Below are 18,381 nucleotides of genomic sequence, written 5' to 3'. Positions count from 1 at the left end.
AGTCACAACATTTTTGTTAGTCAATCAATATATAAAAAACCTTGTTTTACGGGTGTTTCTGTTTAAAGACATTTTATTCTCTCTCCCTCTTCTCTCCTGCCCTCCCTCAAAGGACACTTGTTTAAAGAATGAAAGCTGAAACAAAAAGGCAGAGCTTTAGTTTGCTTGACTTCAGCTGGCCAACATATGTAAGGGGTGACTCAAATTTTTGCTCTTCTGCACGTATCTGCAGATGACTGCAAAAGCACTGCAAGCAGGGATTATGGGGTTACGGGTACATTTGAGTGAGTATGCCAACGTGCAAACACAAAATCTGCAAATGAGGACTGACTGCACATTCACTTTTCCCCCCCTTTAAAAACTGAGGTGGGGGCGCCTGGGTGGCTCAGTTGTTAGGCGTCTTCCTTTGGCTCAGGTCATGATCCCAGGGTCCTGGGATCGAGCCCCACATCGGGCTCCCTGCTCAGCTGGAAGCCTGCTTCTCCCTCTCAGACTCCCCCTACTTGTGTTCCCTCTCTCGCTGTGTCTCTCTCTGTCAAATAAATAAATAAAATCTTAAAAAAAAAAAAATAATAAAATTAAGGTGAAATTCAATTAAAATAAAATAACCATTTCAAAGTGTGTAGTTCAGTGGCATTTAGTACATTTACAATGTTGTGTTAACTACCACCTCTATCTAGTTCCAAAACGTTTTCACCACTCCGAAAAAGAAACCCTCAAAGCAATTAAGCAATCAGTTCTCATTCCCCCAACCCAGCTACTGGCAACTAACAACCCACTTTCTAGCTCTATGGATTGACCTATATTAGATATTTCATATAAATAAAATCATATGATATGTGGCATTTTGTGTTTAGCTTGTTTCACTTAGCATAATGTTGTGAAGGTTCATCCACACCTGAAAAATACTCCATTGTATGTATATACTATAATCTGTTTATCCATTCAGCTGTTAAACATTTGGGGTGCTTCCACTTTTCGGGTACTGTGAATAGTGTTGCTGCGAATATTCATATGTACGTACTCATTTGAGCACCTGTTTTCAATTCATTCGGGCTTATACTAGTAGTGGAAATGCTGGGTCCTATGGTTAATTCTACATTTAAGTTTCCGAGAAATGTCCAAATTGCTTTCCACAGTGTTTGCACCATTCTACATTCTCACCAGCAACAAGTCAACTTCTACACATATTCACCAACATTTGTTTGTGTTTAAATTATAGCCAATCTGGTGGGTGTGAGGTAGTATATCAAGGTTTTGATTTGTATTTCCCTCATGATTAATAAATTAAGCATGTTCTCATGTGTTTATTGGCCATTTGCCTATTTATTTGGAGAAATGTTTATTCAAGTCCTTTGCCCATTTGTTACTTGAGTTGTTTGTCTTTTTGTTGAATTGTAAGAGTTCTGGTAGTTTGGGGGTGCCTGGGTGCCTCAGTCGGTTAAGCATCTGCCTTCCGATCAGGTCATGATCCCAGGGTCCTGCATCGGACTCCCTGCTGAACAGTGAGTCTGCTTCTCCCTCTCCCACCCCTCCCACCCCCACTTGTGAGAGAATGCGTGCGCTCTCTCTCTCTCTCAAATAAATAAATAAAATCCTTTAAAAAAAAAAGAGTTCTGGTGGTTTGTATGTTTCTAGGAATCTGTCCATATTTATCTAGGTATAATCCAATTTGCTGGTATAAAATTCTTCATAGTATTCTCTTATAATCCTTTTTATTTCTATAAGTAGGTAGTAATTTCCCCACTTGCATTTCTGATTTTAGTTATTTTCCTTCTCTCTTTTTCCTGGTCTAGCTAAAGGCTTCTCATTTTTGTTGATCTTTTCAAAGAACCAATTTTTTGTTTCATTGATTCTCTCTTTCATTTTTCTATTCTCCATTTCATTTATTTATTATTTCCCTATTTTACTATCTTTGGGTTTTGTTGCTTTTCTTTTTAATTCCAACACCAGTTTTTAGGAAACTGATTTGAGATCTTTCTTCTGTTTAAATTTTGGTGTTTAAAGCTATAAGTTTACCTCTAAGCACTGCTTTTGCAGCACTGCATAAGTTTTGGTAAATTCTGTTTTCTCTTTCATTTATCTCAAAGTATTTTCTTTTTTTTTTTTAAAGATTTTATTTATTTATTTGACAGAGACAGCGAGAGCAGGAACACAAGCAGGGGGAGTGGGAGAGGGAGAAGCAGGCTTCCCGCTGAGCAGGGAGCCTGATGTGGGACTCGATCCCAGGACTCCGGGATCATGACCTGAGCCGAAGGCAGCCGCTTAACGACTGAGCCACCCAGGCGCCCTATCTCAAAGTATTTTCTAACTTCTCTTGTGATTTCTTCTCTGATCCACTGGTTGTTTACTTTCTACATATTTATGAATTTTCTAGTTTTTCTTCTGTTATTGATGGATAGTTTCATTCTATTGTAAGCAAAAAGATACTTGGTATGATTTTAATCTTTTAAAATTTATTAAGATTCATTTTATTACCTAACATATGGTTTATCTGGTCTGTTCTGGAGACTATTTGATTTGCACTTGAGAAGACTGTGTATTCTGCTCTCCTTGAGTGGAATGTTCTGTAAATATCTTTGGTCTAATTGGTTTATAGCATTAAGTCCTCTTTCTTGACTAACCTTCTGTCTATATTGAAATGGCAGTACTGAAGTCTCCCAACTGTTATTATTTTTTTTAATTTAACCATTTTTAGCATTTTAAAAAATGCTTCATTTATTTGAGAGAGAGAGCAGGGGGAGGAGCAAAAGGAGAGGAGAGAACCTCAAGCAGACTCCCTGCTGAGCACGGAGCTTGATGCAGGGTTCGATCTCACCATCAATGAGATCATGACCGAAGCTGAAAGCAAGAGTTGGATGCTTAACCAACTGAGCCACCCAGGTACCCCAACTATTATTGAAAAACTATTTCTCACTTCAATTCTGTCAATGTTTCCTTCATATATTTTGGGGTCTGTCATTTGGTATGTATGTATTTATCATGATTATATCTTCTTGATGAACTGACCCTTTTATCAATACATAATGTCTTTGTCTTGTGTAACAATTTCTCAGAAAAATCTATTTTTTTCTGATATTAGTAAAATCACCTCAGCTCTCTTTTGGTTACTATTTATACACTTCCATTTTCAACCTACTTGTGTCTTTGGATCTAAAGTAAGTCTCTTGTAGACAATATAAAGTTAGATCATATTTCTTCTCCTCTCACTCTCTTTTAAATGATGAGTTTAATTCACTTGAAAGTGACAGCTGATAAGAAAGGATCTGCTTCTGCCACCTTGTAATTTGTTTTCTATATGTCTTACATATTTTTTTTCCCTTGAATCCTCCAATCTTGCCCTCTTGTGTTTAATTTTTTCTAGTGTACCATTTCTATTTTCTCCTCATTTCCTTTTCTGTAGATTTTAAAGTTATTTTATTAGTGGCTAATCTAGGGATAATTAACGTCTTAAATTGAAAATAATGTAGTTTGAGGGGCGCCTGGGTGGCTCAGTCATTAAGCGTCTGCCTTCGGCTCAGGTCATGATCCCAGGGTCCTGGGATCGAGTCCCACATCGGGCTCCTTGCTCAGCGGGGAGCCTGCTTCTCCCTCTGCCGCTCCCTGCCACTCTGCCTACTTGTGATTCCTCTCTCTCTCTGTGTCAAATAAATAAATAAAATCTTTAAAAAAAAAAAAAAAAATAATGTAGTTTGATTCAACATTAACATACTTATAATTGTTGTTTGATGAATTTGTGTTTTAAATCATAAAGGAAGCAAAAAGGAGTTACAAACAAAAAATAAAGCAATACTGGCTTTTATATTTCCCTATGTAATTACCTTTACGGGTCTTTATTATTTTTTAATTTCTTTGTATGGCATCAAGTTACTGTCTAGCATCTTAAAGAACTCCATTTAGCATTTTTTGTATGGAAGAACCACAAGCTACAAACTTTCTCAGCTTTTGATTATCTGGAAATGTCTTAATTTCTCTTAGACTCCCATTACACAAATGTTGGTATACTTTATGTATCTTAGGCTATGTTCATTTTTATTCATTCTTTTTGCATCCTGCTCCTCTGATTAGACAGTATCAATTAATCTAAGTTCTGTGATTCTTCTGTCTCCCTACTGAAAAATCTACTGTTGAATGGTTCTAGTGAATTTTTTTATTTTAGCTACTGTACTTTTCAAGCCTAAGAATTATTACTTGGTTCCTTTTTTATGATTTCTATTCCTTTATGGGTATTCTCTATTAACACATTGTTCACCTTGTTTCCTACAGCTCTTTGTCAACGGTTTCATCTAGCTCTTTGAGCATATTTAAGACAGTTGATTTTAAGTCTTTGTCTAATAAGTGTAATGCTTGGGCTTCCTCAGGGATGGTTTCTAGTTAATTTCTTTTTCTTTCTGTTGATGGGTCATTTATTCCTGATTATTGGTATGCCATACAATTTATTAAAATTGGACATTTTGAATATTATAATGGGGTAATTAAAACAGGTTCTCCCTATTTCCCAGTGTTTGATTTATATACCTTGTTGAGGACTACAGTATCAGTGTTTAGTGATTTTTTTCCAAAATATTTTTGCAAAGATCGTGTTCTCTGTCATGTGTCACTACTGAAATTTCTGTTCTATTATCTAAACAGTCAGCAAGTGACATGACAGAGACTTCTTTAAATGCTGGAGGCAAAAAGAATGAAAAAACAAAACAAAAAACACCCCAACTCTCCTAACATTTGCAGATTGGCTCTGAGCTGGGGACCTCCTTTGATTTTTAGCTAGACTTCCTACAACTCTGCTTTAACTTTCACTACCTCCTCACATGGAGCATAAAGATCAGCAAGGGGTACAAGCCCACTCAAGTCTTTTCCAAACATGTCTGGCCCTGGGCATAGTCTGGATTTACAGGTGTATGCAGTGTCCTACAAAAGTCCTACTCCCTGAAATGTCTTCCTTCTTGGTCTCCTCCTTTCCAGGCTTTTTGGTCTGCTGCTTGTCCCATTTGTGCCCCCGTGGCCCAGTGGCAACAAGTATATGTCTTTAACTTTTCCTAGTAGATGACACCTGGGTACAATCTCCTCAACCCATACCCTGGTCGAGGATAGTTCTTTTTTGTACTCTGGTAGACTGGAATAATGCTTGACATTCAGTCACTACACAATGAATATAATTATTGCATACAACTATAATGGCTAGGCAATACAAAGAAAGAAACAAAGAAGCATATAACAAAATTAATATCATAATCTCATTTTTCACTTTAGCACTTACGTTCTGGTTGTTTTTCATTGGGTGTTATAGATCGCACAAAATCTTGTGGAGTCATAAACACTTCAGATTCACCAGGTTCATTGATTACTTTCAAGGTGGCAAAATATCGGAAGATTTTGTCTGGTGTAGAATATGCTCGAATCCTATTCTCATATTCCATCACCTAAAATTAGAAATTCAGAGTATTTCTATATTAAGTAATTCTCATTTTCATTTATTTTCTATCTTGTTTTTGGAGATGTTTTATTATATCTTTTTTCTATAACTAATTTTTTTATATTAGACATAAACTTGAATTTCAAAAACTTACAAACCTTTCCCCTCCAAAATACTATTCATACTCCAGTTGAGGCAATGCTTCTGTAACTTTTGTTTAGAATTTTTTGCAAATAATTTCTTAATGTCTTAAATCATTGAAAACTATAAAACTGAAAACTGTCATACAAGAATTCAAAAGGTCTCAGTAACAGGGTATAATGACACATATAGGGTAGCCTACAGATTCTTAAATACCAAATTTTTAAAAAGGGATTGATTTTACAGTTTTTACTTTGACGAAATTTCTTGAATCCCCAAACAAAACAGAATTGGGAATTCATAGGTTTAAATAGCTAATAGTCATTCAAACACAAAGTACATTAAATAATAGCATTAAAAAATAAAATTACATATCATGGAAACTATTAACAAGTCTGAAGCAATAAGACGTTTACTTTTGACTATTAGATTAGGAAATATTTTACAAACACCATACTTAGAAAAAAGCTGGGAAGAACACAATATTTGAATAGTATTTGAATAGTAACAAAATAAAATATGGCACACATTTTACTAAAAGAGTATAATATTAATATGCCCTTTTTTAAATCTGGCAACCAAGTTGTGATTCTGTGCATGAAATATACAAAACACTGTATCTTCTACATAATATTCTTTTACAAATGTAGGAATGAGAGAAATCTGTTTTACCAGAATACCGACTACATAGTATTCTGGTGAAAAGATTTCTCTCATACCTGAATTTTAGATGTTGAGGTAGCCAAAAATAAGTAGTATCTTATAAGTAACTGGTAAGAAATGTGTCAAAACAATACGATCTAAAAATCTAATAGTTCAATGTCTAAAAGTCATTTGCTAATGTTAAGAGAAACTTCATGAATGTTTTTAATTTACCATATTAACACAACTAACACTATATGCCATTCCTGGCTAACTGGTCACTTTGAGGTCACTGACAACAGCTGTTGTGGTAGTCTTTTTTTATTTTTTATTTTTTTAAAGATTTTACTTATTTATTTGAAAGAATGAGAGAGAGAGAGAGAGAGCACACGAGAGGGGGTAGGGTCATAGGGAGAAGCAGACTCCCTGCTGAGCAGGGAGCCCGATGCGGGACTCGATCCTGGACTCCAGGATCATGACCTGAGCCGAAGGCAGTCACTTAACCAACTGAGCCACCCAGGTGCCCCGTTTTTTTTTTTTTTTAAGATTTTATTTATTTATTTGACAGAGAGAGAGAGAGAGGGAACACAGCAGGGGGAGTGGGAGACGTAGAAGCAGGCTTCCCGCTGAGCAGGGAGCCCGATGTGGGGCTCAATCCCAGGACCCTGGGATCATGACCTGAGCTAAGGCAGATGCCCAACGACTGAGCCACCCAGGCGCCCCTATTGTGGTGGTCTTAATTCCACTACCAGATGTGCATTCAGTAACTATGAAAGGACTGCTAATTTGTAACGATACATCACAGGAATCTTCCAATGCTAATTTGCATTAAAATCTGAGTACTGACTTCAGAGATTTTATCAAAATATTTGGCATGTGGCAAACACACTAAGGAGCTTTTCAACCCCTTAGCAGCCTTAAAACTTAGCTACAAGTCTTAACTCAAAGGCATTTTATATTATATTACAACTACCTGCTGGATAATACTGGCTACAGAAGAAATAACTTTATTTAGGACATCTGTATTCTTGTTCTTCTGAACAACAATAAAAATATTCAGCTTGCAATGTTTAGGATATAAACTATAGCTACTGCAAAAGATGTTTTCGTGAACTGAAAAGTTAAGTCCATCCTATACAAGATAAAGATAGAAAGACACCTTAAAAGTCAATAATTTTCAGACTCACCAGATTCCTGGGTTGTTACAAGTCCCTAAATTATGTTGCTGAATATTATTAGTTTTAGTTTAAAACAAAAGGCCAGGGAATGTAACAGATTTTTGCATTCCCAATATTGTTAAAGTTTAATATAGATATACTGTGCAGTACATAGTTTACTTTTTTCACTTAGCAATATATATTGGAGATCACACCACATTAAATGATATAAAGCTGCCTCCTTTTAAGTGGTTATATTCAAAGGAATGCTAACAAACTACAAAAGGTTTGGAATACAGCATTCTAAGATAACAAAGGCTTAGAAGCTAAGACATATAGATAACTGTAGGATTTTGAAATGGTTAGCCTGGTGAAAAGATTTACTAACAGAATTATAATAGTTACATTCAATCATTTACTTAAAACATTCTTGAACTTCATGATGTTAAGACAGTTCTCTTCAATAAAACTGCTGGTCCTGAAACCAGTGCTAGGGTTTAATTTGGTATAATGCCTAAGGAAAATCAAGGCTATAATACCTTGAGGCCAAGTGAATGCAAGTGACAATGCATCCCTGTGGGCCCTGATGTTAGAAATCTTACATAGGCTTCTAATGCAGACTGTAGCCAGACCTTGGAAAAGGCAGCAGGCAGAAAGGTCTTGTAAATAAATTAGTGTTGGCCCACTTTCTCTCAAGAGGTGATTTATAAGACCCAATCTGTACCCCACAGCTGTCCTTTATGTTAGGGACTCCCTCTCTTTTTCATCTAGTGAATTATAGGCCACCCATAATAACAATCATCTATCATAAGATGACCTCTTGAAGTTCTATGCAATTCTAAGCTCAATGATACCAGTCTCATTAAATAAAAAGCAAATTATTTTTCGGCAGCAAAATTAAGGAAACTGCCTAATTGGAGGAACAAAAAGAAAAGAGAATGAAAAAAAAATGAAGATAGCTTAAGGGACTTATATCATCAAATGGACCAAAATGTGCACCACTAGGGTCCCAGAAGGAGAAAGAATGAGAGAAAGAGGGAGAAAACCTATTCAAAGAAATGATGATTGAAAACATTCCCAATCTGGGGAAAGAAACAGACATGCAGATCCAGGAAGCTCCAAGAGTTCTAAGCAAAATGAATCCAAAGGAGCACACATTGAAACACTGCAGAGTTTTCCAGGAAAACAAAAGCTGAAGGAGTTCATCAACACTAGATCAATCTTACAAGAAATATTAAAGGTAATTCCTGAACCTGAATTGCCTAGCTGGCTCAGTCAGTACAGCATGTGGCTCTTGATCCTGAGGTCATGAGTTTGAGCCCCATGTTGGGTGTAGAGATTACTTAAATAAATACTTATTTTTTTTTTTTAAAAAAGAAGGTAATTCCTGAACCTAAAACCAAAAGACACCAGTACCAGAAAAACAAATAAAAATGTAAAACTTACTGGTGAAGGTAAATGTATAGTTAATTTCAGAATGCTCTAATTTTGTGGGATACCTGGGTGGCTCAGTTGGTTAAGCGTCTGCCTTCGGCTCAGGACATGATCCCAGAGTCCTGGGATGGAGTCCTGCATCGGGCTCCTTGCTCAGCGGGGAGCCTACTTCTCCCTCTGACTGCCACTCCACCTGTTCGTGTCCCCCCTCTCTCTCACTCTCTGACAAATAAATAAATAAATCTTAAAAAAAAAACCAAACAAACCATGCTCTAATTTTGTAATGGTGGTGGGTAAAACACTTTAATTCTAGCATGAAGATTTAAAAAAAAGTATTAAAAGAAGTACAATAATCTGTAACTGGATAAACAATGTAAAAAGATATAAACTGTGATATTAAAAACATAAAATACTGGGGGTTGGGGCGCCTGGGTGGCTCAGTCGGTTAATCGGCTGCCTTCGGCTCAGATCATGATCTCAGGATCCTGGGATCAAGCCCCACATCGGGCTCCTTGCTTGGCGGAGAGCCTGCTTCTCCCTCTCCCTCTGTCTGCCACTCTGCCTACTTGTGCTCTCTCTCTCTCTGTTAAATAAATAAATAAAAATCTTCAAAAAAAAAACAAAAACAAAACATAAAATACTGGGGGCAAATAAATGTAGAGCTTTTGTATACATTAGAAGTTAAACTGTTAGCAGCTTAAAATACACTGTTATAAGATGTGTTAAGTTAGCCCCATGGTAATTATAAAGAAAAAACCTATACCAGATACACAAAAGGTGAAAAGAAAAAAAAAAAATCTAAGCACACTGCTATAGAAAATGATCAAATCACAAAGGAAGAGAACAAGAGAGAAAGAAAAGGATAAAGGAATTACAAAACACTCAGAAAACAACAAAATGGCAATAGTAAACCCATATCTATCAATAATTACTTTAAATGTAATGGATTAAATCCTGCAATCAAAGAAACAGAATGTTAAAAAAAAAAACGCAAAAAACCAAAAAACAACTTTATTGCATACAAGAGGCTCACTTCAGGTTTTGGGACACACACAGGCTGAAGCAAAGTTGATGGAATAGATATTCCATAAAAATGGAAGCCAAAGAAAGCAGGAATAGTTATACTACCAAACAAAATACACTTCAAGCCAAAAACTGTAACAAGAGACAAAGAAGAGAATGATATAATGATACAAGGTCAATTCATAAAGAGAATATAACATTTTAGCTAGCTATGCACCTAACATGGAGAACCTAAATATATAAAGCAAATGTGAACAGAACTGAAGGGAAAAATACGCAGCAATACAGTAACAGTAGGGGATTTGAACACTCCAACTTTGAACAATGGACAGACCATTCAGACAGAAAATAAATGAGGAAACACTGGACTTAAACAAAATGAATTTTGGACTTAGACAAAATGAATTTTAAAAGACATTTACAGAATATTCCATTCAATTGCTGCAGAATACATATTATTCTCAAGCACACATGGAACATTCTACAGGAGAGATCACATTAGGCCACAAGTCATAATAAATATAAGAAGAAGATTAAGAAATTTAAGATTATGAAATCATAACGAGCATATTTTCTGACCATAATGCTATGCAACCAACAAATCAATTACAAGAAGAATACTGGAACATCCAAAAATGCATGGAGATTAAACAGCATATTCCTGAAAAACCAATGGGTCAACAAAGAAATGAAAAGAAAAATTTTAAATTTAAAATTTAAAAATATCTTGAAACAAACAAAAATGTAAACATGGAAACATATCAAACCTTACAGAATATCAAAAAACATTTCTAAAAGAAATTCATAGCAATAAACACCTATATTTAAAAAACAAAGATCTCAAATAAACAACTTACCTCACACTTCAAGGAACTAGAAAAAGAACAAACTAAGCCCACAGCAAAATGCAGGAGATAACAAAGATGAGAGTGGAAGAAAATGAAATAGGGAATAAAAAGATAATAGAAAAGATCAGTGATAATAAGAGCTAGTTTTTTTTTTTTTAAGATTTTATTTATTAGTTTGACAGAGCATGAGCAGGGGGAGAGGCAGAGGTAGAGGGAGAAGCAGACTCCCCACTGAGCAGGGAGCCCGACATGGGGCTCGAACCCTGGGATCATGGCCTGGGCCGAAGGCAGATGCTAGGAGGCAGTTGTTTAAAAGATAAAATAGAGGGGCACCTAGGTGGCTCAGATCGTTAAGCATCTCCCTTCAGCTCAGGTCATGATCCCAGGTCCTGGGATCAAGCCCCACACTGGGCTCCTGGCTCGGCGGGGAGCCTGCTTCTCCCTTTCCCTTTGCCTCTCCCCCTGCTCATGCTCTCTCTCACTGTATCTTTCTGTGTCTCAAATGAATAAATAAAATCTTAAAAAAAAAAAAAGATAAAATAGATATTTAGCTAGACTCATCAAGAAAGAAAGGAAGAAAGAAAGAAAAGGGATATTAACCCCATTTTCAATATGTGGTTTGCAAATACTTTTTTGTAGGTTGTCTTTTCATTTTGTTGATGGGTTCCTTTGTTTTGCAGAAGCTTCTTAATTTGTAACACTTGCATTTGTTGATTTTTCCTTGTTGCTTGTGTTTTTGGAGTCATAACCAAAAAAAATCTTTGCAAGAAGAAATATAAGGAGCTCTTCCTCTAAGTTCCCTTCTATGAGCTTCCTTCTAAGGGAACTTCTACAAGTTTTATTGTTTTAGGTCCTATGTTAAAGTATTTAATACCTCTGAATTAAATTTGGTGAATGATTTAAATAAGGGTTCAATTTCATTTTCTGTATGTGGTTATAAAGTTTTCCAACACTATTTATTGAAGAGACTATCCTTTGCCCATAGAGTATTCCTGGCTCCCTTGTCAAATATTAATTGACTGTATAGGTGGGGGTTTATTTCTGGGATCTCCATTCTGTGCCACTGGTCTATACGTTCTATTTTTATGACAGAATACACTGTTTTAATATAACTATGTAGTTCGATATCAGGAAGTGGGATACTTCCAGCTTAGCTCTTCTTTCTCAGGTTCTTTTGTAGTTCCATACAAATTTTAGGATTTCTTTTTTTGTGAAAAATGTGAATGGAACTTTTATAGGTATTGCATGGAATGTACAGATAGCTTTGGGTAGTATAAACATTTAAATGATATTTATTGTTCTGATCCATGAACACAGGACATCTTTTCTTTTTTTTTTTTTTAATTTTTATTTATTTATTTGAGAGAGAATGAGAGAGAGAGAGAACGGGGGGTGGGGAGGGTCAGAGGGAGAAGCAGACTCCCCGCTGAGCAGGGAGCCCAATGCGGAACTCGATCCCAGGACTCCAGGATCACGACCTGAGCCGAAGGCAGTCGCTTAACCAACTGAGCCACCCAGGCGCCCCAACACAGGACATCTTTTCATTTGTGTGTGTCTTCTTATAACTCTCATCAAAGACTTATAGTTTTCATTGTACAGATCTTTCATTACCTTGGTTAAATTTATTCCTATGTATTTTATTGTTCTTGATGCTACTGTGAATGGAATAATTATCTTTATTTCCGTTTCAGATAATTCACTGTTAGTGTATAGAAACATAATCAATTCTGTATATTGATTTTATATCCTGCAACTTTGCTGAATTTGTTCATCAGTTCCAATAGCTTTTTGATTGAGTCTTTAGGATTATCATTATATAAGATCATATGATCTCCAGATTAATAACAATTTTCCTTCTTTCTTTCCTATTTGGATGCTTTATATTTGTCTTTCCTAATTGCTCTAGGTGGAACTCCCAGTACTTTAGTAAAAGACAGTTTAGAGTGGGCACCCCTGTGGGCCCTCTTCCTCATTACAAAGGAAAAGATTTCAACCGTTCAGTGTTCACTATGATGTTAGCTGTGGGTTTGTCATATACTGCCTTTCTTAAGTTGCAGTAAGTGCCTTCTCTACCCAATTTGTTGAGGGCTTTTATAACAAAAAGACATTGTCTTTTATCAAATTCAAAGAATTCATACAATAAAAAAAAATCTGATTTAAAAATGTACAGAAGATCTGAATATTTTTCCAAAGAAGACATAGAGATGACCAACAGGTACAGGAAAAGTGCTCAACATCACTAATAAGGAAAATGCAAATCAATACCAGAATGAGGTATCACCTCACTCCTGTCAGAATAGCTAAAATCAACAACAGAAGCAACAACAAGTGTTGGCAAGGATGTGGAGAAGAAGGAACCTTTGTGCACTGTTGGTGGGAATGCAAACTGGTGCAGCCACTATGGAACACGGTATGGAGGTTCCTCAAAATATTAAAAACAGAATTACCATATGATCCAGTAATTCCACTACTGGGTATTTACCCAACGAATACAAAAACACTAATTTGAAGAGATAACATGCACCCCTACTTACTGCAGAATTATTTGTAAAAGTCAAAATATGGAAGCAACCCAGGTGTCCATCAATAGATGAATGGATAAAGAAGAGGTTGTGTGTGTGTGTGTGCGGCGCACACACACACACACACACACACACACACGATGGAATACTACTCAGCCATAAAAAAGAATGACATTTTGTCACTTGCAACATGGATGGATCTAGAGGGTAAAAGGTTAAATGAAAATAAGTCAGTCAGAGAAAGACAAACACCATATGATTTCACTCATATGTGGAATTTATGAAATAAAACAAATGAGCAAAGGGAAAAAAAGACAAAAAACCAGACTCTTAGGGCACCTGGGTGGCTCAGTCAGTTAAATGTCTGACTCTTGATCTCAGCTCAAACTCAGGTTTGTGAGTTTAAGCCCCACACTGGGTGAGGAGTCTATTTAAAAAGACACACTCAAACAAACAAACAAAAAATGGACTCTTAAATATAGAGAACTGATTGTTTCCAGAGGGCAGGGGGTAGGGAGATGGGTTAAACAGGTGACAGGATTATTAAGGAGTAGAAGTGTCATGATGAGCAATGGATGATGTATGGAATTGTTGAATCACTATATTATATACCTGAAATGAATATAACATTGTATGTTAACAAACTGGAATTAAAATAAAAACTTTCAAAGCCAAAAAAAAAAAAAAAAAGCAAAAACGAAAACAAAAAAACCTACAAAACCAATTCAATTAAATGGGCAGAATGACCTAAATAGGCATTTTTCCAAGGAACACATCCAAATGGCCAATGGATACATGAAAAGGTGCTCAACATCACTAATTATCAGGAAAATGCAAATCGAAACTATAAGGAGATATCACCTCACACCTCAAATCAAAAAGAGAAAGGATGGGGTGCCTGGGTGGCTCAGCTGGTTGGGCATCTGACTCTTGATTTCAGCTCAGATCATGATCTCAGGGTCATGACACTGAGCTCTGCATCAGGCTCCCTGACCAGCAGGGAGTGTACCTGAAGATTTACTCCCTCTGTTTCTTCCCCCATGCACCTGTGCACTTGCTCTCTCTCTCTCTCTCCCTAAAATAAATAATCTTTTTTTTAAAAGTTAAAAAAAGGGGTGCCTGGGTGGCTCAGTTGGTTAAGCGACTGCCTTCGGCTCAGGTCATGATCCCAGGGTCCTGGGATCGAGCCCCGCATCGGGCTCCCTGCTCGGCGGGAAGCCTGCTTCTCCCTCTCCCACTCCCTCTGCTTGTGTTCCCTCTCTCGCTGTGTCTCTCTCTGTCAAAAAATAAATAAAAAATCTTAAAAAAAAAAAAAAAGAAAAGAAAATAGCAGAAAGGTGAATATCACTGCAAGGAGAATACGAACCATCTGAAATAAACTATAAAAGAGACTCAACTGCATTATTCTAATTTAGAATTAAGAACAGTTCTGACTAATTTATAAGACTGTGTTCCATACTTTTCTGTCTCTGAATCCAGAACGTTTCTTCTTTTTCTCTTCTGGGTGAGGCTCAAGACAAACACCTGCAGCCTTTTTTTCATTGTTACAAACTTCTCCTTCATCTTTATTCTTCCCTTTATCACCAAGTTCACTCTTGAGGTTGTTTACAGATGGTGGAGATTCTGCAAGGGCCCTGGATATGAAAAAAAAAAAAAATTTGCATTAATCAAGAAATAAAGATTTTCAGATAGTTTAGCAGAAGCAACAGCAATTAAACTTGTGAAAACTTCGACATGAAGAGGTTCCTCAAAAAATTAAAAATAGAACTATTATATGATCCAGCAATCCCACTTCTGGTTATATATCCAAAAGAACTGAAAGCAGAGTCATGAAGAGATTTTTGCACATTCATATTAATAGCAGCATTATTCACAATAGCTAAAATGTTTGAAGCCAACTGAGATGACCATTGATAGATGAGTGGTTAAAGATAATGTGGCATATACATACAAAAGAATAATATTCAGCCTTAAAAATAAAGGTTATGATACTAAAAGCACAGGCAACAAAAGGAAAAAGAGACAAGCAGGATTACATGAAACTAACAAGCTTCAGCACAGCAAAAGAAAGAATCAACAAAATGAAAAAACAACCTATGAAATGGGAGAAAATATTTGCAAACCATATATTTAATAAAGGGCTAATATTCAAAACATATAGAGAACTCTTACAACATTATAGCAAAAACAAATAATAATAACCTGATTAAAAGTGAGCAAAGGAAGTAAACAAACATTTCTAAAAAGATACATCAATAGCCAACATATATACGACAATGTGCTCAACATCAAAAATCATCAGGGAAATGCAAAAACTCCAATGGGATATTACCTCACACCTGGTAGGACAGATATGATTTAAAAAAAAAAGATAACAAGTGTTGGTGAGGATGTGGAGAAAAGGGATCCCTGGTACACTGTTGTTGGGAATGTAAATTGATACAGTCACCTTGGAAAACTGGATGGAAGATCTTCAAAAAACTAACAACAGAAGTACAATATGATTCAGCAATTCCACTTTGGATATATATCCAAAGAAATTGAAATCAGGATCTCAAAGACATACCTATATTCCTATGTTCACTGCAGCATTATTCACCATAGCCCAGACACGGAAGCAACCTAAATGCCTATCAGTCAACAAATAAATAAAATGTGGTATGTGTGTGCCACACACACACAATGGAATACTTTTTAGCATCAAAAAAGGAAGGAAATCTTGCCATTTATGACAACACAGAGGAACCTAGAGGGCATTATGCTAAGTGAAATAAGCCAGACACAGAAGAACAAACACTACATTATACCACTTACATTATGACTATTAAACAGTCAAACTCATAGAGGCAGAGAGTAGAATGGTGCTTTCCAGGGGCTAGGGGAGGGAGATATTCATCAAAGAGTACAAATTTTCAGTTACACAAAGTAAGTCCTAGAGATCTACTGAACAGCACAGTGCCTATAGTTAAAAAAACTGTATTGTATATTTAAAAATTTGCTGAGTGGGGCGGTGCCTGGGTTGCTCAGTGGGTTAAGCATCCACTCTTGATTTCGGCCCAGGTAGTGATCTCAGGATCCTTACATCCAGCCCTATATTAAGCTCCATGCTCAGTGCAGAGTTTGCTTGTCCCTCTCCCTCTGCTCCTCCCTTCACACTCTCTCTTAAATAAATAAAATCTTTTAAAAATTTGCTAAGAGGGTAGCCCTTATATTAAGTGTTTTATCATTAAAACAACCTAAAATAGGGACGCCTGGGTGGCTCAGTCGTTGAGCGTCTGCCTTCGGCTCAGGTCATGATCCCAGGGTCCTGGGATCAAGTCCCACATTGGGCTCCTTGCTCAGCGGGGAGCCTGCTTCTCCCTCTGCCTGCCTCTATCCCTGCTTGTGCTCTGTCTCTGACAAATAAATAAATAAAATCTTTAAAAAAAAAAAACAACCTAAAATAGGGTGCCTGGGTGGCTCAGTCGGTTAAGCATCTGCCTTCAGCTCAGGTCATGATCCCAGAGTCCTGGGATCGAGTCCCACATCGGGCTCCCAGCTCAGTGGGGAGCCTGCTTCTCCCTCTGACCCTCTCCTCTCTCATGCTGTTTCTCTCTCTCTCTCTCAAAAAAATAAATAAAATCTTTAAAAAAAATTTAAAAAAATAATAAAAAATAAATAAAAAAACAACCTAAAATAATAACAAGTGAGAAGGTGGGAGCAAACTTCTAAAAGTGATGGACAGGTTTATGGCATAGATTGCAATGATGATCACAGGTGTATACTTATTTCTAACTCCTTAATTTGTCTGCATTAGTTATGTACAGCTTTTTGTATTTTTTGTATAAAATTTTTTTTAAGTAACTCTGAAAGAAAACTAAAAAGGAAAGGAAATTGTATCACATGCTACAACATGGATGAACCTTGAGGACATTATGCCAAGTGAAATGGGCCAAAAAGACAAACACTCTCTGATCCCACTTATATGAGGTATCTAACATAGTCTATTTCATGGAGACAGGAAATAGAATGATCATAACCAGGGGCTGCAGGGAGGGGGAACAGAGGCATTTAATGGATAAAGAATTTTAGTTCTGCCAGATGAAAAAGTTCTAAAGATCTGTTTGACAACAGTGTGAATATACTTAACACTACTGAACTGTACACTTAAAAATGATTAGGGAGATAAATTTTGTTATTTTTTTAAACACAAAAAATGAACTGAAAGAATAAATGTGGGACCAAAAGAATAAAAACTGGTATTCAAATAAAAATATGTACATAAAAAAATTCTACATGAAGACAAAAATCTGATGGGCTTACCAGGTTAATTCAACTATTAATAGCAAGAAAAAACTGAATGTTCAGGAGAAGCCCCTCTAGCTGATTAGAGATTGAAACTGAAACTCTATTCTATGAAGATTTTTCCTATTTTCTTCATCCAAGGTAATGACTTTATTCTTTCAAACTGCTACATGATTTAGCATATCACATAATTTGTTATTTTATATTTCCAGAATCTACCTTGCTCTTTAACTATTAGAGAGAGTGAAATGACTCTGTTCTTTTTACAAATCAAAAACTGTCAAATATCAGCAATGTCATATGGCCAACATAAGATCATTAAGAGACAAGCTATACAGAAGAAAGAAGAATAAAAATCAGCAGTACAAATATAGAAAATAGAAACTAAAAAAAAAAAAAAAAACAATAGATCAATGAAACCAGAAGCTGGTTCTTTGAGAAGATCAACAAAATTGATAAACCTTTAGCAATACTTATTAAAAAGAGAGAGAGAGAACTCAAAGAAACACAATCAGAAATGAAAGAGGAGAAATAACAACTGACACCAGGGAAATACAAAGGATTATAAGGGATTATTATGAAAAATTATGTGCCAACAATTTGGATAAAACTAGAAGAAATGGATAAATTCCTAGAAACATATAACCTCCTAAAACTGAATCAGGAAGAAATAGAAAATTTGAACAGACCAATTACCAGCAACGAAATTGAATCTGTAATCAAAAGACTTCCAAACAACAAAAGTCCAGGACTAGATGGCTTCACAGGTGAATTCTATCCAACATTTAAAGAAGAGTTAAAACCTATTCTTGGGGTGCCTGGGTGGCTCAGTTAGTTAAGTGTCTGCCTTTGGCTCAGGTCATGATCCCAGGGTCTTGGGATCGAGCCCAGCATCAGGCTCCCTGGTCCGCAGAGAG

At 36.2% G+C, this 18,381-nt stretch overlaps 1 protein-coding gene across 7 annotated transcripts in view; it reads right to left on the bottom strand.

Annotated features, from left to right (window-relative positions):
- Positions 1 to 18,381, bottom strand: part of MICU1 (mitochondrial calcium uptake 1) — a 246,921-nt gene that overhangs the window by 156,493 nt on the left and 72,047 nt on the right. For all 7 annotated transcript variants that reach the window (XM_078077609.1, XM_078077608.1, XM_078077612.1 and 4 more), the window contains 2 exons: positions 14,640 to 14,814; positions 5,258 to 5,420 (listed from right to left, as the gene is read on the bottom strand). In XM_078077609.1, the coding sequence (XP_077933735.1) occupies positions 5,258 to 5,420; positions 14,640 to 14,814 (338 nt within the window). The remainder of the gene's footprint in view (positions 1 to 5,257; positions 5,421 to 14,639; positions 14,815 to 18,381) is intronic.

This window comes from Halichoerus grypus, chromosome 7 (genome assembly GCF_964656455.1).
Source record: "Halichoerus grypus chromosome 7, mHalGry1.hap1.1, whole genome shotgun sequence".
NCBI lineage: Eukaryota > Metazoa > Chordata > Mammalia > Carnivora > Phocidae > Halichoerus > Halichoerus grypus.
The sequence above is the reverse complement of the archived record's forward strand: the minus strand, read 5'-3'. Positions and strand labels throughout refer to the sequence as shown.